This window comes from Sinohyriopsis cumingii, chromosome 11, assembly GCF_028554795.1.
Source record: "Sinohyriopsis cumingii isolate HCF-2022 chromosome 11, ASM2855479v2, whole genome shotgun sequence".
Taxonomy (NCBI): Eukaryota; Metazoa; Mollusca; class Bivalvia; order Unionida; family Unionidae; genus Sinohyriopsis; species Sinohyriopsis cumingii.
Window position 1 is genome coordinate 70,327,763 of NC_142971.1, and position 23,351 is coordinate 70,351,113.

Consider the following 23,351-nt stretch of genomic DNA (forward strand, 5'->3'; position numbering starts at 1 on the left):
AGTAACTAGCTAAATAAATTTAGAAGACACCACATAAAAACCCATAACATATCAATCAATTTTATAAGAATATTAATAAATAATTCACTTATGAAGCACCTATCAAAAACTAAGGAAACCGCAAAATCGGATGTCATAGATTTCCTTAACGAACCGAGTAATCAGCTGGGACTCCGATCCTAGATGTCCTTAACGAACCATGTAATCAGCTAGGACTAAGGTCTCTTGCTAAATAATGTATCAATAACATTCAATCTCTAAAAACATTAATAAATAAATAACTTAAAGAGGCAATATCTAAAAACTTATAAATAACATAATGTAGGATGCACACCCTAAACACTCGACTAGTAATACCATAAAAACCTTGCAAATCTCTATTATACATGATTTCTATTAACATCCTCTATAAACAGCATAGAACACACACCCCTTTTTAGAAAATTTTGAGGGGAAAAAAAAAAAAAAAAACCACCAGTCAAATGCAACAAGAAGCAAGCAGGACCGTTCCCAGCTCTCCTTCTCACTATTGACAGCCAACCATTCAACTGTAAGGGACCTTTAAGGACCCACAGATTGAGGCCACACTATCAGGGTTCCTTGAACCCATAAAGCCTGGGGGAGGTGGCACTATTCCCTTCCCCAGGAACAACTAGCAGGACGCGGTGAAGTCAGAAAAAAGTGGCACATGCACAATTGTGCGCACACCACTATAATTAAACTCAACAACAACAAAAATTATGCCAAAAGATGAATAAAAAAATGAAACCTCAAAATAGCATGTCACAATTTTCAGGAATTTGCAAAAGTAAAAAATATAAACACTTTTTATTGTACCCTATATTAAATAAATGTGTGATATCCCTACATTTCTTCAAGTGACTTAAAAAGACGGTGAAAACGTATAACCCCATGTTTTTCCTATCTAGGATAATTTGGCAGTAAATAATCCCCAATTGTACGTTAGAATTCACCTTGCATAGATTTACTCTGAAAAGAACAAAATTCAGGTGAATCAAATAATATAAATCCAATGGTCCTATTGTTTCAATTGCACTCATTCCTCTACTAGTAAACTGAACAGTAAATAAAATATCAGCCAAAATTTTAAAACACTCCTCAAGAATTTAGGAGTTAATACATATTTATAAGGCCATAGATTGGTGCTAACAATTGTCAAATGAAGAGCCCAGAAGGTCACACCTCTTATGCTGTGATCAGACCTATTAAAATTACATATATATTGTTTGAAAAGTTATGAATTTGTTAAATAGTCTGCCCAGAGTGGTCAAAAAGCTGACATACATTTCCAGCGAACCCTGTACTAAAATGAACACTGCTTCCCAACACAAGCTTGACACTAGAATAGGTTTTCACGTACTGTCATCACTCTGAACACATTACCTTAATGACAGGAACTGATTTTAGTAACAAGGATGCAACAGATTCATGTGTAATATGCAATGTCACCTATCTTTGTGACCTATTGTAGACTAATAAATTGGCAAATTGTATCTATGCCAGATGTTAAGTAACACTCAGCTTCATAGCTTGCTTAAGGTAGAAAATGCACGAAGATATTCTCAACATTCCAATTTGCATCTACTTGATTCAGGGACAAGTAGTACAATTTCCTTGGCAATGGACAATGAGTAGGAGGAGTGGTTTTCATGAACCCTGCCTGTGCCTGGTTGGTGTCCAAACATCAACTTTCAATATAATATGATGATAGACAGGTATGCTTGATACATTTTCTAAGCTACTTATAAGATGGGATTCTGCGTTGAAAATTCATCGACTTCTATATATTTAGCAAGGACTGATAGGACTCACTTATGTGTTTTTCTGTCATCAAGTGTTGTTTGAAAATTCCCAGGGTCCCCATCTGGACTTAAAATCAATATTTTCAAAATTTCATTGCTTTCTCTTGTTAGGAACAAACCTAATTTGTCTCCCAAATTGTTCTTATTAGCTCAAATATAACTTGATATAGAGAATTTACACTTTTTATCTAGATAAAGATAGGTGTACAATGAAGCTACATTCCAAATGCAAAAAGGATGAAACAAAATGGCATGGAATTAAAAGGAAAGCACACGGATGCCAAAGTAACTTTCATGCATAGGTTCATCCAAGTTAGGACTAACAAGTGTTTTTAAATGTTTTTCTTCATTTTCTATTGTCATTTCTCCAGCAGAGTGGAAGTAGAACTCTCTGTGAACCATGCATTTCACTATCCCTTCCCTGTGAACTATGCATTTCATTATCCCTTCCCTGTGAACAATGCACTTCTTTCTCCCTTCCCTGTGAACTATGCATTTCATTATCCCTTCCCTGTGAACTATGCATTTCATTATCCCTTCCCTGTGAACTATGCATTTCATTATCTCTTCCCTATCAAAACAAGTCTCATCACAACTCACCATGAACTTTGCATTCCATTATCCCATCACTATCAAAGTAACAGTCATCAGCTACAGGATCAGTAAGCTGTTTGCTGACATCGGAAACCAAGAGATATATGGCTCGTCTTGTCAGGAATGTCTGGTGTGTTGTATAAAAGGCAAACTGGCCTGCAAAGTCCCATATTGTCAGTGGTGAAGTTTTGTCTGCATCCTTTTTTAATTTATAAACATTTTCCTGCAACAATTTTAGCATGGCTATATTGTTTGTTTCTGACTGAATGGGCTCCCTCTGAGCCAATGCTTGGGGGGATTCTTCTTGCTGACTAGCAGTAGATGAAAGATCTTGGCCAACATCATGCTGAGGAGAACGGATGTATAGTACTTCTGATTCCTCGCTGTCAACAGCAATATCAGCCACTTCATGGCTCTTATGAGTTGTCTCTCCTTGAGGAGGAATTATCACCTGTTCCACACGAGTGGCCTCGTCCTTCATTGACTGCTGCTCATTCAGGACTCTGGCAAGGCGCTGTAAACGATAATCCTGTTCGGAATCTGAAAACAACAGAAACAGCAAATACAGCTGAATTTTAAGTTGCACCAAGCAATGAAGCTGTAAATGAAATTGAAAAAGTAAATTAGACACACTTTACCATCCCAGCCACATACAGACACTGCAAATACTATGTGAGATGGTGTTACACAGACTATGCAGCAAAAAAAAATCCTTTGTCAAGTAAGGTCTGTATTAGATTTGTCCAATTTGAAGTCTAGCAGGCAAACAAAATTTTAAAAAATTCAAAAATATACAAAAATCATTTTGAATTTTTTTTAAATCATGAAAACAGCAGCAAGAAAGTAGTTTTTATGACCTTTTATTCAAATCCAAATACAGGTTGGACTTTTGATATGTGTTTCTCACTAGGAAAATATTCACACCCAGACCAAGGCTCAAATCCAAGATCTCACTAATTCAAGATAGATGCTTTACTATCTGTGACATCATAATCCACCATAGCCATTTCTGTGACATATTTCCCCTGCTGAAAGACATGTACTGATGTCTTCATTATCCATGATCATGCTGACTTACCCAATAAAAGCAAAGTCAATTTCTTTTTTACTATGATATGCATATATTGCATGATCTTTTGTCATTCTTGTGATTAATAGCAGTAGTATTATGATTATAAAATAATACTGCTATTACAGAAATAATAAATATTTTAGCATAATAACAGAATCATGAGGAAAAAAGCTATGGCCTGTGTCATATTCTTGTTGGCCCTGTTTAAAAATTGTGATGGGACATCCCATCAAGCCAAATCCTTGGCTGAATCCTAATGTTTAATTCTCAAGATGCACAATGAATTATTCATTAGAGATCACCATGGAAGTCTAACAACATACTTTCTTAATAATGCAACTTTGAAATTTCAACGTTCTTTGTTATTCTTTCATAAACAAATAGATCCATCAGTAACCAGTCATTGGGGATAAGAGGCCAAATTTAAAATTTCATCTCAGGTTAATAAATATGGTACTTTTGAGAAGGTCAGTGCATCAGAAATAACAAATTAGCAAATAAAGTATACTCCTTTTCGTGGTTTTTGCTCATAGCAAGTGCAAAAAAACTTATTTTATTGCCTGCAAAAAAAAGAATTCTCTCAAAAGTGAGCATTTTTTGTACAGAGTATATATTGAAAACAAATCCAGTAATGGAAAGTTTTTGGGGGGTAATTAATGAAGCAGTCTCTAGAGACTAAAACTAGACTGTTCTTGAGGAATTATTTACAGATGTATGTGGTATATAAAAGGAAATTTTGGGGGAAATGTGCCTCAGCCAATCCAGAATTTGCAGCTATAATTACTCAGAATTTACAGTTATGAGCGTATGTCCAATCCAAAAGCCATATTATTCATGTTTTAATCACGTGAAAGTGAAAAACAGAAGGGATTGGTAACATCTGCCTCCTTATGTTTCATGATGTGATTTGGATTTTTAAGATACCGGTAGCTTTAACAATTTTTCAGTCATATTGCTACCATGTCTGCAATGTGTCAGTTTATAGTGATGTCTAGCACTGGGGCATCATGCTGCAGACATGTAGCATGATGTCCCACCCAGTCACATTATCCTGACACCAGGCCGACCAGTCCTAACACTAACCTCTTAATGCTGAGCGCCAAGAGAGGCAGCTGTTAGTACCATTTTTGTAAGTCTTTGGTATGACTCGGCTGGGGATCGAACCCAGGACCTCCTGCATCTGAGGCAGATGCTCTATCGTCAGTCTCCTGTGGATGGTGGCACTCGGCCCAACTGAATTGGTGTTACGAAACACCCAAATCCACACCAAATTGCATTTTGTCTGTCGTCTCATCTCTAAATTGCAACAGTACCTCCCCTCCCCCCATTTTTTAAATTTTTTTTTTAAAACAAATCTTTTTCCACAAATCGAATTATCTTTTTATTGTGCAGTTTTACACAGTTCTATTGGGTTAGGTCTATTTAGACTGACGAGAAACCTATAAATTGGTATCATATTTGTCAAATTCGGTGGTTGTTTAAGATTGATATGACTTATTTGCCAGTATGGAAGACATTCGTATAGGCAGGCATGAAGACGTACTTAATAAGATACATACACATATTATTTACTGTTGTATAGTTTTAATTATAATTATATACTTTAATTCTTCACTGTTCTATTTCTGTACAAAATCAGGGCCACATGTTCAACAAAATATCTATTCTAAGGTCATGCTCAACCTTTCAACAACACGGATTGATATAATCTATGTATCTTCAACGGCTATAGGTCGTGTAATATCGAGAAAGAAGAAAAAAAACCATTGGATATTAAAATTTCAAAAAAGTTTTGAAAAGTATGAAGAGAAAAGCAAATTTTTCTTTATGTATCAAACACATTCATAACAATGTACGACAAAATCTTCAAGAAAACGGGGCATGTGTACTGGTCCATAAAACAATAATCCAAATCATTTTAGAAAAAATGGAATAATATTTGCCTCAGATGATAAGGAATTTGATTCAAAATGTCAGAATTTGGAACCCTATTTAAAACAATTTCCAGTTTTCAAGTCATATTGGCAAAGATTCCTGTTGGGCAAAATCAGCAACAATATCCAGATATATCAGTGCCAGCAGCCTAGAATTTAAGTGTCTCAAGGATTCCGAAAATGTTGGAAAAAAGTCAGGCCAGCGGAAACGGCCAGCATCCGAACGGACTAAAAAATATTATAAATGACCAATTGGAGAAAGAAATGTACTTACAGATTATTCTTTTTCACCATCTTAATATTGAATCAATGTAATAACAAATCAAGTTAATTATGTAGGAGTGTGTGTGTGTGTGTATGTGAGAGAGAGAGAGACAGACAGACATACAGATAGGCAAACGGACAGAGACACATTGTACTGATCAAAAACCAATAAAACCCTAATGTTATCTAATAAACAGAATGTAAAAAGAAACAAAACTGCAATATTACATACATGCTAATTATACTACAATTTTAATGGGTTTGTTTGGGCAATTATAGGATTATGAACTTTTGGTGCGAGTTGAATAGCAGAAAGATAACTCAACCTTTGGGCAATCGAGGCCAGGTGTTAATTATAAGAGTTAGAAAATATGAATAATAACAGGTAAATTGCTTCTTGTTGACAATTACGAAAAATAAACCAATGAAAGAACCTGCCGAATAAGTTGGTCAAGCGGCAAGTTCTCAGTTACTCAATTAATTTAAACATCATATTAGTTCATAATCAACCAGCTGAAACCAGCCTCAATTTGTTTTTCATTGCATAATGTGTACTGACAATTGCCAGCGTGTTTTCTTTGGAATTTGTGTAAGTTTCAGTTTTTGTATTATTCGTTATTAACAGACTAAATGACAGTCTAAACAAAACATTGCAAGCAACTAAATACATAGTATATAATCTTAATGTTTCATGAGCTCGTCTCTCATTTTGAAACAAAGCTTAAATACTGCACATTTCTTTTTTTTCAGTTGTGATTTTTAAAGTGAATCATGGCAGATTTCAGTAAGAAACACGTAGCCAGGTTTCCATGTGGTGGACGCAGATCAAGATGTTCAAATGACTGTGTTAAATGTTCATTGTGTAAGAACTGGTATCATAGAAAATGTCAAGAAATCTTGGACGATGAATTGAAAACGTGGGGAAATAATGAACTGGACTATGTGTATGTTTCGTGTTGTACATTGGACGGTGAAGAGTTTGACTACCTGATGGTCATGCATCGTCTGCAGAATGTAAGTATCGGCATTTATAATTTGTAACTAATTTTAGTTCGCATGTGTTAGCACATGCAAAAAATACTTTCTTTTGCTTTAGGCCCCTAATTATTTACGCCTGAACGTGCAGGCAGGCGATAGTTGCCATATCTCGCAGCAGAGGGCCATTCAAATCCCGATGTGGAACCAATATTGATTTAATAAAATAAAATCATAATAAAATAAACCTTGTAATATAATGTCTTGAGTAATTCTCCTAAGGCCCATGCATAGGGTAATTATATATTACTCTCTTAATAATTATTTTTATCTACAAACAAATGCAGCCTATGCCCAAATTTACATAATTTAATGTGTCTAATATTTATATTTTTTTTAAAGCAACATAAATGTGTGTTATAAGTATGATACAACCGGTTCACACTACATTGCAAATCTATCGCACCAGGTGAATTTCATAACATGATATAAGTTACAGCCTTCACATCTGATGGGACAAGAATGCATTCATGTGTATATGGTGTATTGCACTTTTTGTGTGAAAACTGTTTTAAAATGATTCAATTATTAGAGTTTGATATGGTCCACGTGTCAATGTCTATTTCCACTCATCGTTGTATTAAGTTATTGTCAACCTCAATTTGGAATCTTATTTATTAGTATTAACTGCAATATATTATTAACTAATAAAGTCTAGTAATGTTATGCCAGCCAAATGTCAAACAGTAGAAAAAAATAGTCGATGTTAAAGACGCGCGCGATGATATGCAAACAGTAAATTCCATTGATAAATAAACAAGATTTGTAGCAGCAATTAATTAAGTCAATTGTCATCACATTAAAATCTGTTACGTAATTGTAATCGGATTAAGGTCACACTCAACCGTTCAACACCACGGATTGATCAAATCTATGTATCTTCAACGGCTAATGGTAATGTACAGGCGAAGAAGCAAGAAAACGTCGTATGATCATACAATTACCTAAATGCCCATTATGCAAAAAAGAAATTTTTTCAAAACTAAATACGATAGCCCAATGTGAAATAACAAAAATGAGTAGGATTAGTTTAATTATGGATATTTATAAAAAACATCAATATAACAAAAACAATATTTTATATCTAGACACTGACTGTGATAATAAAGTAATTTTAAAAATAGTAAATTTTATTATAGATACAATGATGCAATGTGGCCAAGTTATAAGAATAAACAAATGATCGTATATAACAATTTTCAAACATCCAAAATAAACTTAAAAAATCTAAAACTTAAAACTTGAAATAAACTTAAATTTGATTTAAATAATTTACTCAAAATTTAATTCTAAATTTAAATTAATTTAATAAGTATACTGCATATTATTGTATGTGTATGTATGTGTATATGTATGTATGTATATATATATATATATATATATATATATATATATATATATATACGTATATATATATAGCTATATATGTATGTATGTATAGGTATGAATATATATGTATATAAAACATATACTTCATTTTTTCTCCCTCCTTTATTCTTTTTTTTCTACTTATTATTTTCAAACAAAATAATACAGACAAAGGGAACACAGGGAACCACCATGTGGGTGAAGTAAGCAGCATAGACAATGCAGGGCTAAATCACATGGCGCTATGCGAAATGGCCAGGCCTGCGGAAGAGTAGCAGAAAAACCCACACGGAGGAAAATGGACATACAAAACAAAAACAATACACACAAATAGAGTAGATGTTTACTAACCCATAACTAATATATCAAAAAAACAAAAACAAAAAACAAAAACCAAAAATATTTCGAGAATTTTGTTGTACTTTTTATTAAAATAAAGGAGAATGACATATGCCGTATAAGGGGAAACATTCACAAAATAAATAAAAATGTGGACCCTTATCCAGATATAAATCCTTAGTATATAAAAATGGGGGGGGGGGGGGCATTTGTCTGGTGCAATGACACTTCTCTGACAAATAAATCTCTTGATTACAGGCAGTCGATATGAAGGTCATGGCGAAGTTAACAACAGCAGTCCAACGTGAGACCCTTTTTAAAATCGAGTTTAAACCAGTATGTGACAAGGATGTTGTTTTCCCTCCCATCAGAGTGGATGCCATTGCGAAGGAAGTGATGATTAAATATTTTGATGAAGTCAGTGGTGACCCAATAATCACAACTGGTAACAGCGACTGCCTATTCACTGCAGTGTCCCTTCTCCTGTATGGAGACGAAAGCAAATCAGTACAGTTACGGTATCATACCTGTCTCCGCATGGTACGAGTTTCAACATCGTACATGAATCATCCCCAAAGGAAGCACATACAATGTTTATCACCATCTTTTGAAGCTACCTGTATTGACTGTGCTACATTTGGCGGTTTCTCATCTGCATGGACAATTTTGGCTCTATGTGATATTATCCAGCGTCCGGTGCGGATTTTGTACCCTTCAGTCAATGGCGTAAACGACTTGGCACACACTTCTCTGAACACGAATTTCGAACCGTCTGCAGACGTACCAGCAGGACATTCAACACTCAGTATTCTCTGGTATGCTCAAGGGCAACTCCCAAAGGAAGGATCTTGGTATGCAGTAAACCACTTTGTCCCTGTAGTCAATTTGAAATGTAAGTCAAAAAAACCTTTGACACATAATAAGGATGATATGGAACATAGACATGAAGAATATGAGAACAGCGAGTTGATAATTTATTAACTCCTGATTCGCAGAAATGCAGTGCAAGTTTACATGATTTAACTAACATTTTACAAACCAATGAGTATGAAGAAGACAGTTTCAGTATGGAAGCGGAAACTGCCGACGAATCTAGTGAATCACTATATCCTTGTACCGTATCTGACGTGTCAGAGGTCAATATTCACCGTAAGTCAGTTCCATTTCAAGCAATGATGCCAGCTAGCAGCCCTGGAAAGTTCATGACGAACGATGAATTACTGAAAGTTATCATGTCTACTGAAACAGGAGAAAAAAGCATCCCACAAGGAATAAAAAGCGACGTATACACTGTAATTGAAGCATCTGATGATGCCAATGGTGCCAAAAACTTCCCCAATGACTGCGGTGTTTGGGATTGGAGAAGTGCTACAACCGTTAATCAGACTTTTGTTGTCACCGATTCTGTTGACAAATTACGTACAGTGTATATGAAAAAGGAACAGTACTGTGTCAAGAAAATGGTCAATGGAGAGATCACATATGAACCAATATTTCCTCAGCCATCGAGTGTTTTAACACTGCATAGATATTATACTAAATTGATGGATGACAAATCATTCAAAAAACGCGTAACAACAATTGCTGGACTGCCCGATTCTTTTCCTGTAGAGAAAAAAATGCTGGCCATTGTGGAATACTGCGGCAAAATGCCAACCATCTTTAAAAAGCATGGAAATTCTAAGAAATCGGAGCCATATGTAAGGACAGACCCAAAAAGTATTCAGAGAGCAGCTGAAATGGAAAAGCACAAGAACGTCAGCAGCGTTCTCACAAAACTTATGGAAGACAACAGTTTCACTGCTCTGAAATCAATGAAACAAATAAACGACAAGAAATTCAGAGACCGCAAACGAAAACGTGAAGAAAATATCAACTCCAGAATAAATATAGCTGATGATGTGGTTAGTGTTTTAAGTGAGCTTCGCACTAATCTAGTCATCCAAGAAATAATATTGACAAAACACAAAAAAACGGTTGTCATTGTTTATAGCAACCAACAGATGGATGATGCGATCAGAAACGGTGAAGGTGATGACGGGAGTGTTCTAGGTGTTGATATAATTTTCAACTTGGGAATTTCTATGTCACAGTCTTTTCCTACAAAAAACGATGTGTGATAAGCAATAGAACAAACGATTTTCTGGTAATGTTTGGGCCATGCATGATACATTTTGATGCTGAAGAGGAAACTTACAGGAAATTTTTCTCACACGTAAGCGATCGATTTGGACACAAAGCACGATTAACCATTGGAAGTGATGAAGAAAAGAGCATGACAAATGCTCTGAAAGCCAAATTCCTGCATGCAAATTTATTTTTTATGTACCAAACACATTTATGACAATGTCCAACGACATCTTCAAGAAAATGGGGCAGGTGTACTGGCCCGTAAAAGAATACTCCAAATCATTTTTGGAAAAAATGATGGAGGAATTTTTGCCTCAGATGATATGGAGTTTGAATCATGATGTCAGAATTTGGAACCCTATTTAAAACAATTTCTAGTTTTTAAATCATATTGGCAAAGATTCCTGTTGGGCAAAATAAACACTTATATTTTCCGTCCATTACGCGAAGGAGTAATGAGTGCACCATGGACTAATAATAACAGCGAGTCCATGAACCATAAGTTAAAGGCAGCAGTTAACTGGGACAGAAACAAATTCCCAGAACTTATTGAAGAGATTGGAACAATTATGAAAAACCAAATTCTGTTTCTCAGATGTGCTGTTTATAGCAAAGGAGACTGGCGTCTAGTACCTTCAATGGAAAAGCATGTCATTCCACAACTAATATGGCATGGTATGCCACAAATGGAGAAAGACAGGCATATACACAAATTCATGCTGGCAAAACCACCAACAACAACAAAATCCAGATATATCAGTACCAGCAATACAGAATTTAAGTGTCCCAAGGCTTCCGAAAATGTTGGGAAAAAGCCAGGCCAGCGGAAACGGCCAGCATCAGAACGGACTAAAAAATATTATAAATGACCAAAGAAATGTACTTACAGACTATTCTTTTTCACCATCCTAATATTGAATCAATATAACATTTTCTGTATGACAATAAAATATTTGCAACATTTGTTTTTGGTCATTATTATATATTTTATAGGTCATTTATATGGAATCCTTTTAGCGACAATCGCTACATCTTGTAGTATTTGGCCGGGCGATGGAGTGATTTGTCATTTATTTATTAATTAAGTGGAGATTAAAGTCGAAAGATTGCACTTGGGGGGTGGATTTGGGTGTTTCGTAACAACCCCGACTGAATAGCCCTCTAGTTACCTTGTTATCTCTACAGTTATATAGTGTGAAAACAACCAATGTATACAGAAATGGTCATTCTCGATTTTCCTTAATGACGGCATTGAAAAGGAATTTCTTATACGATTCAAAATTACAATTCTCCTCTTTTTATGTCTCTTATTTGCTTCAAATCACTGTCAAATCGTATAGTCTACAAATTTCAACGGTTATCGAAAATAGGGAGTAACCGTTCCTTGGTCTTTGTCATGCTTGATTTGACCAAATACCTATTTTTACTTAACCATTTCAGTCTACACAATACCTAATGAAGGTGATTAAATTATCCGTTGTTCAGCTTTGCTATATCACTGTGCTTAACTTGTTATTTCCTCTTAGTTTGTTATCTGTCTTTGAGCACATGTTCACTTCCTTGTCATGCGGTCTACTTCAGTACCATTCATGAGTACACCACCTAATACATGTTCCGAACTTCTGCTGTTAGCAATTTCAGTAAACACGGTAGTTTGTTATAAAATCTTGAGGAAATTTTTATAACGTACTGTTGTTACTGTAGTTCATGCTTCTTGGAAATGAAAATTAATTTCGGGGATTTCCCTGGTAGTATATAATAATGTTGGCTGCTTGTCAGGATTCAGCTCAGAGATTCCCTGTATGACTTTTTCTAAATTCTTCTATTATTATTATCATTATGGTTGTTGTTGTTGAATTTATTACTTTTCTGTGCAAGATTTGAAGTTTAGAAAATATTTTGGACAGAAAATCTTTGCTTAATTTATTTAAAGCACAAGAAGATATTTAATTGGCAGAGGCTATTCACAGAGATCCTATATAATACTAGAAATGATGTTGACCTTAATGGGTGATAGACAATTTGCATAGCTCTGATACACCTCATGTATATCTTATATGTGTAGGCTATTTTTCACCATGTGTTGGAATCATGGCAATAGCTAGCCTAATACAAGTTGTGTATTTTGTAGAAATGACAGCAAGTTTTGGCATTGTAGATTAGAAATTGTCTGACAAACATCCATTTTATTTACTTCCATAAAATAAATGTAGGTACTCTTTATAGAAAAAAATTGCAAGTAAATGTCAAACACTGTTATAGCGTTACGCTTGTTGATTTCATAGGCACTTGTTACAAAGGCACTGACAACTATTAGTTATTGGATAAAAGACGGTTGAGTAGTCCAAACCTATTACAATGTCACTACAGGTTGTGAACCAACTCACCCCACCATCAACCTATCAGTTCATGGGTACTCTTAATTTCATGAGTAAATGTGTCTGTGTTTATAGATGATTTCATTGCAAGTTCAGAATATTCCAATCTCCATAATGTGCTGGTTGCTGTGGGAATTGTCATTTCTACAGCAGGTAAATGGCAGTCATACAAATAGTCTTTCAAATTTCAGTACATATCCACCATGCAAATAAACACTATCTATTTTGGGAATGATAACGTTTCTCTCTCTTTCAAAATACATAAATTCTAGTTCTTCTGAAATTTTTAATCAAACTAGAGATTTTTAAATCAGTTGCCATAAGAACTGAGTTGCATGGTCAAAGTTGGATGACCACCAACAGAACTTAACAAAACTGGACATTCTCCTTCCAAGCACAATACACACATGCAAAGATTATCTCATTAAAGACAAGGATAATTAGGTCCCTAGGTGTAATATATTCCTGACCCAATCTATGTTAGGGTGTTTTGAGGGCACATACATGGATAGGTCCAACAGAACCTTTGTAGCACCAATATAACTATGATGTTATATACATTATTAACCAATGACGATAACATATAACATTTAATTGTGGTTCATTGTAAGTACCAGACATGGTAAATAACAGTTGAAAATTGCAATGTCCAGTATAGAAGCAAACAAATGGCCACCTTAGGTCAAAGTGAGTGTTGCCTTCAACATTTTTAATAATCGTATTAACTAATTTCTGTCTTAAATTATTTCTAGGAAGCTACATACATCTTTATGATGTCATTCTATGCTGAATTAAATCTAATTTTCTTTTAATTCCATAACTCAGAATTGTCTAAATGCTGTAAAATATGATTTATTTTCTTAAATAATAAATGCAATGTTTCCCATGACTGACATTGTAAATTTTTATTCCACTTAATTCAGTACTTCCAAACACCATAATAGAATTATAACAAGAAGCTAAATCATTAAAGTCATTGTGAACATAACCATCACTGACCTGACTTCCTCATTTCAACTCAGTAACTCTGTAATCCAACAAGTTATATGCATTAATTCCAAAAATTTGTAAGAAGCTAGAATATTTAAGTCTTTGTCAACAATGTTTTCACTGACTTAATATGCTAGATTAGATTCAACCCTATAATTGCATAATTTAACAATTCATGAATATAATTAAGTTTTCTGAATTCACTAGTTTTTCCACATCGTTTTATTTTCACTGATCTGACACATTCAGTTCAATTCTGCTTAATATCAATTCAGTTCAAATGTGACACAAATGCATTCAAATATTAGTACGCATTTCAATTCAATTCAAATAAGCACATATACCAACTTGTAGTTAAAGTGTAAAGTTAAATAATAATTTGCATTTTATCATTAAATCCTATTATTCTTTCTTAATTGTGTTGCAATTAAATCCGAACATTGTAAATCTTTCATGACATTTTATTGTTAAAAATGGTATTATCATAATTATTAACAATATGGTGCTAATATTAACTATGACCTCAGGCATGACCCAATGGTTTTTCTTACCCCTGGCTAACTGTGACTTTGAAGCACCATCCTTCATCTCAAGAAATAAAGATAACTTCCATCTAAATCTGGCATCTAATTTAGCACCCCTTAAATCCGCGAGTTCACAGCAATTGCCTAGTTCACCTATATAGCTGAGCCAGAACTGCACAACCTTGTGGGATTTTATCATAGAAACACCAGCAAATAAACATGAAAATATTCAAGCCATTGTATAAAGACAAGACCTGTATGATTGTGTTTAACAAAATCTATTACAGAGGAAATATGTTCTTTGGTCTTTAAGCTAGCTAAGAATGATAAAAAATAACAGATGTTCTCACACAAATTATTTGGTGTGATCCTTCTAACCAGAACCCCCAGGTCTTTCTGTAAATGAAGTTGCCTGGTTAATGGCTTGTATGGTGTTAGTACAGATGCCACTCACCATGTAGCTATGTTACAAAGCAGGTTAGCATGCAACAGTGGGTGACTAAAAGCCAAAAGGTGCATACAGGATGAAAGCCACATATACATTTACACAAAGCAAGCAAAAAAGCACAGTAAAAGATACAATACACACATCAAACAACTGTGTTACTAACATACAATGCAGTCAATTTGTTGTTGTTGTTGTTGTTGTAGGGTTTAATGCCATTTTTCACACGATAGGCTATACATGGCGGCCAGTATTAATGGTGGAGGAAGAACCTGGGGAAAACCCAGGAAAGAACCATCAACCCACAAAAAGATACTGGCAAGCTTTCTCACATACCCACATTGGCCGAATCCAAGACTCGAACCCATGCAGACAGAGGTCAGATAGCTGTGATCTGTAACGGAAAGCACTTTAGACCACTTGGCCACTCGAAGCCCCTCAATGCAGTCAAAGGTAAATATCAGCTTAAAAATGTCCACATGTCTGCTCATATGTACGTTTGGTGTCTGTGAAAGAACAGGTCACTTCAAGATGCTCATACAACTGGATGAGTGTAATTTAAGCAGATACAATATTATGTACAATGTGGGATATTTAAAACTGATCCCAGTCAACAAAATATTATATGACAGTTGCTCTACAGTGTGGGAAGTTAACCATTTGAAAATATTGTTCTATAATTTAATAAAGACTGTTAAATTTCATTTTGTTAACCAAATTTGTTCTACAGTTAAAATGTATGGGTGCACATTGTTCAAAGTGTATGTACATCAATCTGTCCAACATCTGTCCATTATGCATCTAAAATCTAGAATTTCTATTTTTGTTCCAAATAATTTATGCTTAGTATTTTTGTCTGCCATATTTCTACTTTTGCCTGTAAATGAATGTTTGATCAACCCCAACATAGCCAAAAAAGATCTGTGTACCCACCATTAAGCAAAGTGTATTATGCTTTCATGTTATCTGTCTTTCCATTCATTACCAATTTAATTACCACAGAGTGACTATTGTTGTCAACGTCTATTGTTACTAAACTCTATGGATATCTTAAAATGGGGGGAGGAAGAACCCTACTGATTTGGGGCAAAAAGGTTACGGTTGCTGTGACTGAATGAAGAAAATAAGTTTCTAAACACATTAATTCAAGTTCTCTATCGTTTACAGTTATGAAACTCTGCATATAGTTTGCACTTGGGGAAAGGAAGAATTATACTGATTTCAGGGTCTAAAAGTCAAGATTACTTTGACAGACGAACACAGTTTTCTGTTAGTAACTCAAGTTCTTCACAATATACAGTTACCAAAATTTTGTGCATGGCTAGTATTTGTGGTTGGAAAGAATCCAATCTATTTTGGGCTCAAAAGCCAAGGTCAAAGTCACTACAAAACAAATAGTTTCCACTCAATAAGTGGACTTTTCCATCATCTACAGTTACAAAACTCTGCGGATGCATCCTTGCGTCTTATGTAAGTATTTGGAGTACCATTTTAGGAAAATACTGGGTAAGGACTTTGTAAAGACATTAAAAGTAAAAATGTTTTGAATGTAAGGACCAAACATAATCACAAATTTTCCTTTTTTTAAAAGTAACCACCATTCCTGGCCTTGCTAAGTTTTAATAAAAAATAAGCATACTTATGAGGACCGGTATGAACCATGTGATGTGTGTCCCATCATGAGACTGGAACCATTACAGCTACCTGCCACATATTTGCTCTTCTAACTCTCAACCAAATTATCTAAGCCATTTTTAACTGCTTAATATACAGACTGCTTCTACCATAGATACATTTTGAGCAAGAAAAAGTGCACATCAATCATTCATGATTGGCAGTGTCTTGCATACTAAATTTCTGATTTCTGAAATAGACTATCTATGATATTACAAAAAGCGTTGCAATGGACAGTTTGTCCAGGATTTTGTTAGTCATCACATATGGCCGGCCATTCTGATATGCATATTTCAAAGTAAGTATTCATATATTCCTTTGATTCAAAACTCAAAGTGTGATGGCCACCTCTAGTGGGACTGGATCCACATAAGTATTTTTCAAATTAATCTCCATATTCTCTAACAAAAGTTCCAATATGATAACCCTATCTACACTTTGGCAGACCAATCAGATATTTTAGCGCTTTGTCCTAGCAACATAATACTGGATTTCATCACTTGCCTCCCTTAGTATGTAATGGCAACTAGCCAATAGAGTGTAATAGAGGTGCATTGTACACAAGTCCAAAATGGTGAATGGTGAAGGCAAATGCCTAATTCCAAAGGGATATTTTATGAGTTTAACATCAAAATATGATTATGTACAAGAAGGAAGCCATTACAGGTCTATTTGGGTATTAGTACAAACAGGGACCAGCAGTGGACAATTGCTTATTTATAAGTCCATTCAAGTTGTGTTCTCTCCTTGTCTCAATCATGTAGGAACAGCATTCAAATTTGAACAAATTTGAACAACTTAACTTTGATTGGATGCAGTGGCCTCTATATCCCTATGTACATGCGATATATTTACTCTCAGAATGGAACTGGGTGCCAGTTTGAAACAGAAAATTTAATTTTTTTAATTTAGTTTTTGTTTTAAAAAAAAACCAGATTTTTAACAAGACATATTCGTATTCAGGTCCAAAATACGGGACAAGTGTGGAAAAAACTGGACACTTAGAAGCCATGCATTATGTAAAATAGCATGACAAAAACAAATTGCCACTAAAAAAGACAGATAACAGTATAACAGTATATGTATAAATACAGAAATATGGATCTTTTACCATTGTGTATGTCCATATACCTTTTGCTCGCCTTGTCCATTCATAGTTCGATAAAGAAACATCACAGCAGTTGACATAGACATCTATGCCCTCTGTACTACATCTCTCAGAAATGTTTACCTCCTCCCCAAGTAGACGCTTGACCAGGGTTGTCTTGCCTACACCAATGTGTCCGACAACCATGATTCGTATATTGTATACTGTCTCCTTTCCATCTTTTAGAGCCTCTTCAAAAAGTTGGATGGATCTGTCATCCATGTTTAAAATTTCTATTGGAACACCTGTGCAAATAATGGATAAGTTAAATATATATTATCAGCTTAAGTTGTTTTGAAATAGCAATACCAACTTCTGAAAATGCAATAAAAATGAAAATATATAAAGAACTATTTTTAAATAAACTTGTCTTTTCATTTCGAAGTGAACTTTTAAGTCTAGGAAGTGGGTCAGGGTAGATTTTGGACTTTTAATGTAGCTTTATCAATTTTTTCAGTCTTATCACAATAATGTCTGCAGTGTGGCAGTTTATCATGATGTCTAGCACCAGGGCAGCATGCTGCAGACTGTAGCATGATGTCCCACCCAGTGAAATTATCCTGACACCAGGCAGACCATTCTTAACACTAACATGTGATGCAGTTGCTAGTAGCATTTTTAAAAGTCTTTGGTATGTCTCAGCTGGGGTTCAAACCCACAACCTCCTGCAACCAAGATGGATGCACTACCACTTAGGCCAACAGAGCAGTCAGTCCAGAAATGAAAATGACAACTCAGAGCTGGGAGTCTTTCAAAAGTTGCACATCTGAAGCAATGCACAGCTTTTCCTTGTCAAACAGAAGTTACAACCATCACTCAGACACCAAAATAAAGAGAATTAAAAGTTCTTTTAATTATTCCTACAATATCCAGTCCCTTGTTTTTTTTAAAAAAAAGGATAGTATTTTCTTTATTTTCTACACTCAAAAAATGCTGTCCTTAACTGTTTTCTTTCTTTCTGGCAAAAACAAATATACATAATCCCTCCTTAGTATCCTTGCAAAAAATTAAAATATAAGAATATCCTTTGCAGATCTGAGGATGTGTAGCCATTGCGTTTTGTAACTATATCTTTTTTCAGAAAGTTTATATTTCTTTTTCTTCAAAATGTCCATAAATGTCCTCCTAAAAGGGAAAGGAAATTAGAGATAACCATTAACCTGAAGAAGGCAGGGGCAGATTTTATTTATCCCATCATACAAAAATTAAATGCTCATTCCCTAAGTTAAACCTCACTTCATATTAACAACCATGTATCTACCCTTAACCTATGCAAAATATTCGTTCAAAACCTTTGTGTCCTGTCAGATGTTAAGTAATCAAAGGATGGAAAAGCATGCATACTTATGCCTAATTCCAACAGCAATATCCATTTTCTTTGCTAAAGTACATTGATAAGAATATTCAAATAGGAATAGCTGTATCATGGACTAGAAAAATTCAAATTTTGGATCATCCATCAGTGCCAACACAAATTTGGGGGTTTGATTTATGGGACTAATGATCGAGGTGTATAGTGTGCAATATACCAACTGTTATACCAAGCATAATGAAAGTACAATAACAAAATTCCCTGCATCATTAAAAAGAAAGAAATAAAATACAGACTTTATAATTTGTTTAATTACATGCGACCTAATAAAAAATAATCCTTTCTGAATAAAAACTGCTTTATAATTTCTTTGTTTTTAATTCCTAATTAAAGCATTAAAAATGTTATTGGTTTGAGTACATGAAAAGTAATATTACCTTTCAGCATGCATTTCTGTTTTCAGTTTTCAATAATAATAATAATAATAATGTCTGAACTACTTGCCATTTCAAACTTAGTCAAAAACATTTTTGTAACTACTCTTAAGACCCTAGCAACTTACGAGTGTCTGTCTATTTATTTAATTCAACATTGTATTCGCCGTTGACTAGTTAAATTTTTCCAAATTAAAAATAAATAAATAAATTTAAAAAGAAAAAAGAACGCCGAGAGAATAACGTTTAGTTTAAACATTTAAGTTTAAAGAGATGTTCTGTTTGAATCACCAGCAGTATTTGCTCATTTCTGTTCTAAAAACTACATACATTTTCAGCTTCGTCTTTTCGGTGTGCCATGTAAGGCCATTGCATCCTTTTTCGAAACGTAAACAAATCCTAGTAAATATGGCGCATTGAATAATATATCGTAGAATATCCAAATATGGTATAGCAGATATTAGACTGGTCATTGTATACACGGTACCTGGCAGTATTTTTTTTTTTTTAAATTTGACTAGGCATACCTTTAAATGGCGATTATTTTCAACTTATTTTGTTTTGTTAGTTAATAAATATTCCTTGAAAAATTCGTAAAGAATCGCTCCATAAATAACAATGCAATGAAAACTATGTTAAACGCGTCAGAATTTCGGACGCTGTAACCGAAGACTGTGAACCGGTCTAAGCCGAGGCAATGTCGCGTGCAAGGAGATATCAATGAAAGCGCCACCTTCTGGGAAAAAGATGTGTTTTAAGCGAGAATGATTATCATGCCGCCATTACGACAGTCCATGGAGATTTTCAATTTTTATATCAATATTTTGTAATGAAAACCAAGGTACACAACACTGAACAATCATGAATAAATATACTTGGGTACACATGTTAGTAATAAATTTTAAAATCAACAAATAACATTTTATTTATACTTAAAATGAATAAAGATGCCGACGTTGCCCTACACTTAAATCAGAATTTAAAAAATGAGTTATTTATTCCACTTTAATTTATTTTTACATCTTTAAAACATATTTATCTTATAATAAAGTTATATGTGTAACATATATAGTTCATATTATTGTTTTCAAATGTGAATTGAAATCCTTCATGACTTACAAAAAAATAAAGTATGTAGTTTTAGTTTTCGTGTTATGTAAAATTTAATTTAATTTGAAATAAATCATTCATACCTGGTTGATGTGAATACTCCAGTCTGTACACTGTTATCACATTACTGTTCCTCCTTGTGGTGTACATAACTCCATGCTGGTCATCATAGAATATTCTATAGGGCCTTGATGACACTGTGTGTATGGTCTCTAGTTGACCGCTGTCTGTCAGCTGATGAATGATGTTAGAGTTCAAGTCACACACGTAAATGAAATTCCTCCTATCAACCATTATTGAGTCCGGTGTAAATTCATCATGTTCATACAGAAACTTTGGTGTGTGTGGATTAAAAATATCATATGCATAGACACCGTCAGTAGTAGTGTAGTCAAAAGTCCAACACGAGATGTAGACAGTGTTGTCTTTTACGGCCAATTGACTATCAAGGCCCACTTGACAGACCTTGTGAGTTGAGTCTACACGTCCATCTGTAAGGTTTACAACACACCAGTACAACATCCTGTCGTCCCTTTTCACACCGCTGACAACGAGTTTGTCTGAATTCAATTTTGCCACTGAATTACATGAATGAAATCCTGTCCTTACATTTAATGTTTTGACCCGTTTTACGTCATGTATAGATTTCAATGACATGATTACAATCCTACTGTCTTCCAGACACACAGCAACTTCCGTCTTGCTAATAAGACAGACACTCGTGGGAATGGACTCCAGTCTGTGTGATGTAAACAGTTTGCCGTCATGGAGTCTGTAAAGACGGATATTCCACGCATTCCTGTCTATGACCAGCAACGTGTCTTCTGCAGACCTGTTTACCCATATATTTTCTTGTCAGTATTTTAAGCAATGACAGTCAGTATTTTAAGATGGCAGTCAGTATTTTCATTCAGTGTCTCTAACATCACAACACAGCACACGTCACCTGTGAAACTGCTCACAAATAGTAGACACTATCAATACACTATAATTACCATTATTTACTATTGCACAACATGCAGACTATATAATATTCTATAAATAAGTCTTAGTTTGTAAAGACGCTGGTATTCAGGCAATTCTGTGTATCAAGGCAAAATCGTCAGAAATTAAACACCACTGACTTTAATGAAGGCTTTAGTTAGTCTATGGGTTTTTAATGGCTATATAATAGGCACTCTTTATCCTATCCAGCTGGTCATCTGTCAACTCTTTGGTAAAATTCTTTGCTTTTGATTTCAGGACCAATAAAGCCTCAATGGTCTGATTAGCTAGTGAGGATCTCTGATCAGTAACATTTTTCCTAACACAGCTGAAAATGCGTTCACAAGCAGCACTGCTATGAGGCACAGTGAGTAAGCTCAGCATGACATCACACAAAGACTGGAGATCAGGTTCCTTGGCAGAAACAGCAATCCAAAATTCATCAATTCTGTTTTTCAAACACATTGAGATGTCCATTGATTGGTACCGGCAAAACTGCTCTATGATGGTATCAGCAGTTACACTTGGTGGTAACAAGCATGGAAATCTTTTCAGAAAGTAATGTAAATTTATTGATTTTGCTGTTACTTGATTCCTAGGATCCACAACACAAATGTGTTGAAGCAGGGGGTCTTGTAGTGGCAGCTTCACCAAAAGATAGGCACAGATTGCTTCAAAGTAAGCCCTCACCGAGGAATAAAAGTCTGTTATTCTGCTCTTTCGCAGATGATTTTCTTCTGCTTTGCCCAGGAAATCTCTTGCTTCTCCTCCAATTAAAAGGTCTTCATCATCCTTTTGTTTCTGTCGATCTTTGAAACGGACCTCCTCCACAGTATGATTCAAAATAGCATCTGGCTTAATAAAACGGCTGTATAGATCAGTTAAGAGATTACACAGCAATGGCCGCACCTCATGGATCATGGGGTCCTCTGCTTGTAATTTCAAAAGGACTTTTTCAAATGCCTTGATGGTATAGCTGAGAAATAAACAATACAGCCTGTTTGTCGGAGAACGAACGAACTGGAAAATAACATCAACCTTCTGTGCAGAGTAGCCCCTCTCTTCAGATTTTCCTGGTTTTTTCTTCTTCTGTTCTTCATGGAAGAAATGCTTCAATGGATCCCAATTTTCAAGCAGTCTTGCAAGGCATCTGAAAAACAAGAAGGCAAAAAATTTGAGAAACTGCATAAATCAATATATTTATAAATTTATTCTGACCAGAAATTGACATTAAGGGCATTGACTATATAGTAGATTAACTATTTAAACAATGTACATGTAGCTGAAACATGGAAATGATTATTACAGTGTAAATGAATTGATGGCATATAACTAATGAAACTACAAAGATTCTGATCAGGAAGTCAACAAATCGGAACCTTTCATTACATTCAAAACCTCAACGACAGTTTGCTAACAAATATTATTGTGAATAGTAATCCATCAGTGTCATACCTTCCAATGCTCAGCCATCTGGTTCTTCCATGCTTGAGCATCTTTTTTTGTTCGACGTCATATAGTCCCTGAAGTTCTTTCAGATTTGACTGCCGGACAGTACTTTTTTTAAAGAAGTAAAAGATGTCTACCAGGACTTCATCAACTGGTGGCAGGCACTCTGCACCTCTTTTTGCTGCAAGATGAACTAGGTGAAGGGTGCAGGCAGACAAGAAGACTTCAGGCTGTTCCTTCTCCACAAAGGATAAAACTCCTTTCTTCTTCCCAGTCATTACATTGGCATTGTCAGATCCAAATGAGATGCAATTCTTCCATGGAATCCCACGGATGAAAAGCTCT

General features: G+C 34.9%; 3 protein-coding genes across 3 annotated transcripts; 1 reads left to right on the forward strand and 2 right to left on the reverse strand.

The window, feature by feature from the left end:
• Positions 1 to 1,685: 1,685 nt before the first annotated feature.
• LOC149788672 (uncharacterized) lies at positions 1,686 to 21,394 on the reverse strand. Its single transcript, XM_089974750.1, has 3 exons — positions 20,657 to 21,394; positions 17,702 to 17,962; positions 1,686 to 2,957 (listed from the first exon to the last, which is right to left on the reverse strand). Exons 1-3 carry the CDS (start codon positions 21,228 to 21,230, stop codon positions 2,413 to 2,415), a joined length of 1,380 nt encoding a protein of 459 aa, XP_089830876.1. The 5' UTR covers positions 21,231 to 21,394; the 3' UTR covers positions 1,686 to 2,412.
• LOC149788673 (uncharacterized) lies at positions 6,584 to 10,766 on the forward strand. Its single transcript, XM_089975748.1, has 2 exons — positions 6,584 to 6,701; positions 8,688 to 10,766. Exon 2 carries the CDS (start codon positions 9,497 to 9,499, stop codon positions 10,547 to 10,549), a length of 1,053 nt encoding a protein of 350 aa, XP_089831874.1. The 5' UTR covers positions 6,584 to 6,701; positions 8,688 to 9,496; the 3' UTR covers positions 10,550 to 10,766.
• LOC149788674 (uncharacterized) lies at positions 21,393 to 23,304 on the reverse strand. Its single transcript, XM_089974752.1, has 2 exons — positions 23,013 to 23,304; positions 21,393 to 22,707 (listed from the first exon to the last, which is right to left on the reverse strand). Exons 1-2 carry the CDS (start codon positions 23,282 to 23,284, stop codon positions 21,720 to 21,722), a joined length of 1,260 nt encoding a protein of 419 aa, XP_089830878.1. The 5' UTR covers positions 23,285 to 23,304; the 3' UTR covers positions 21,393 to 21,719.
• Between the last annotated feature and the right edge of the window lie 47 nt (positions 23,305 to 23,351).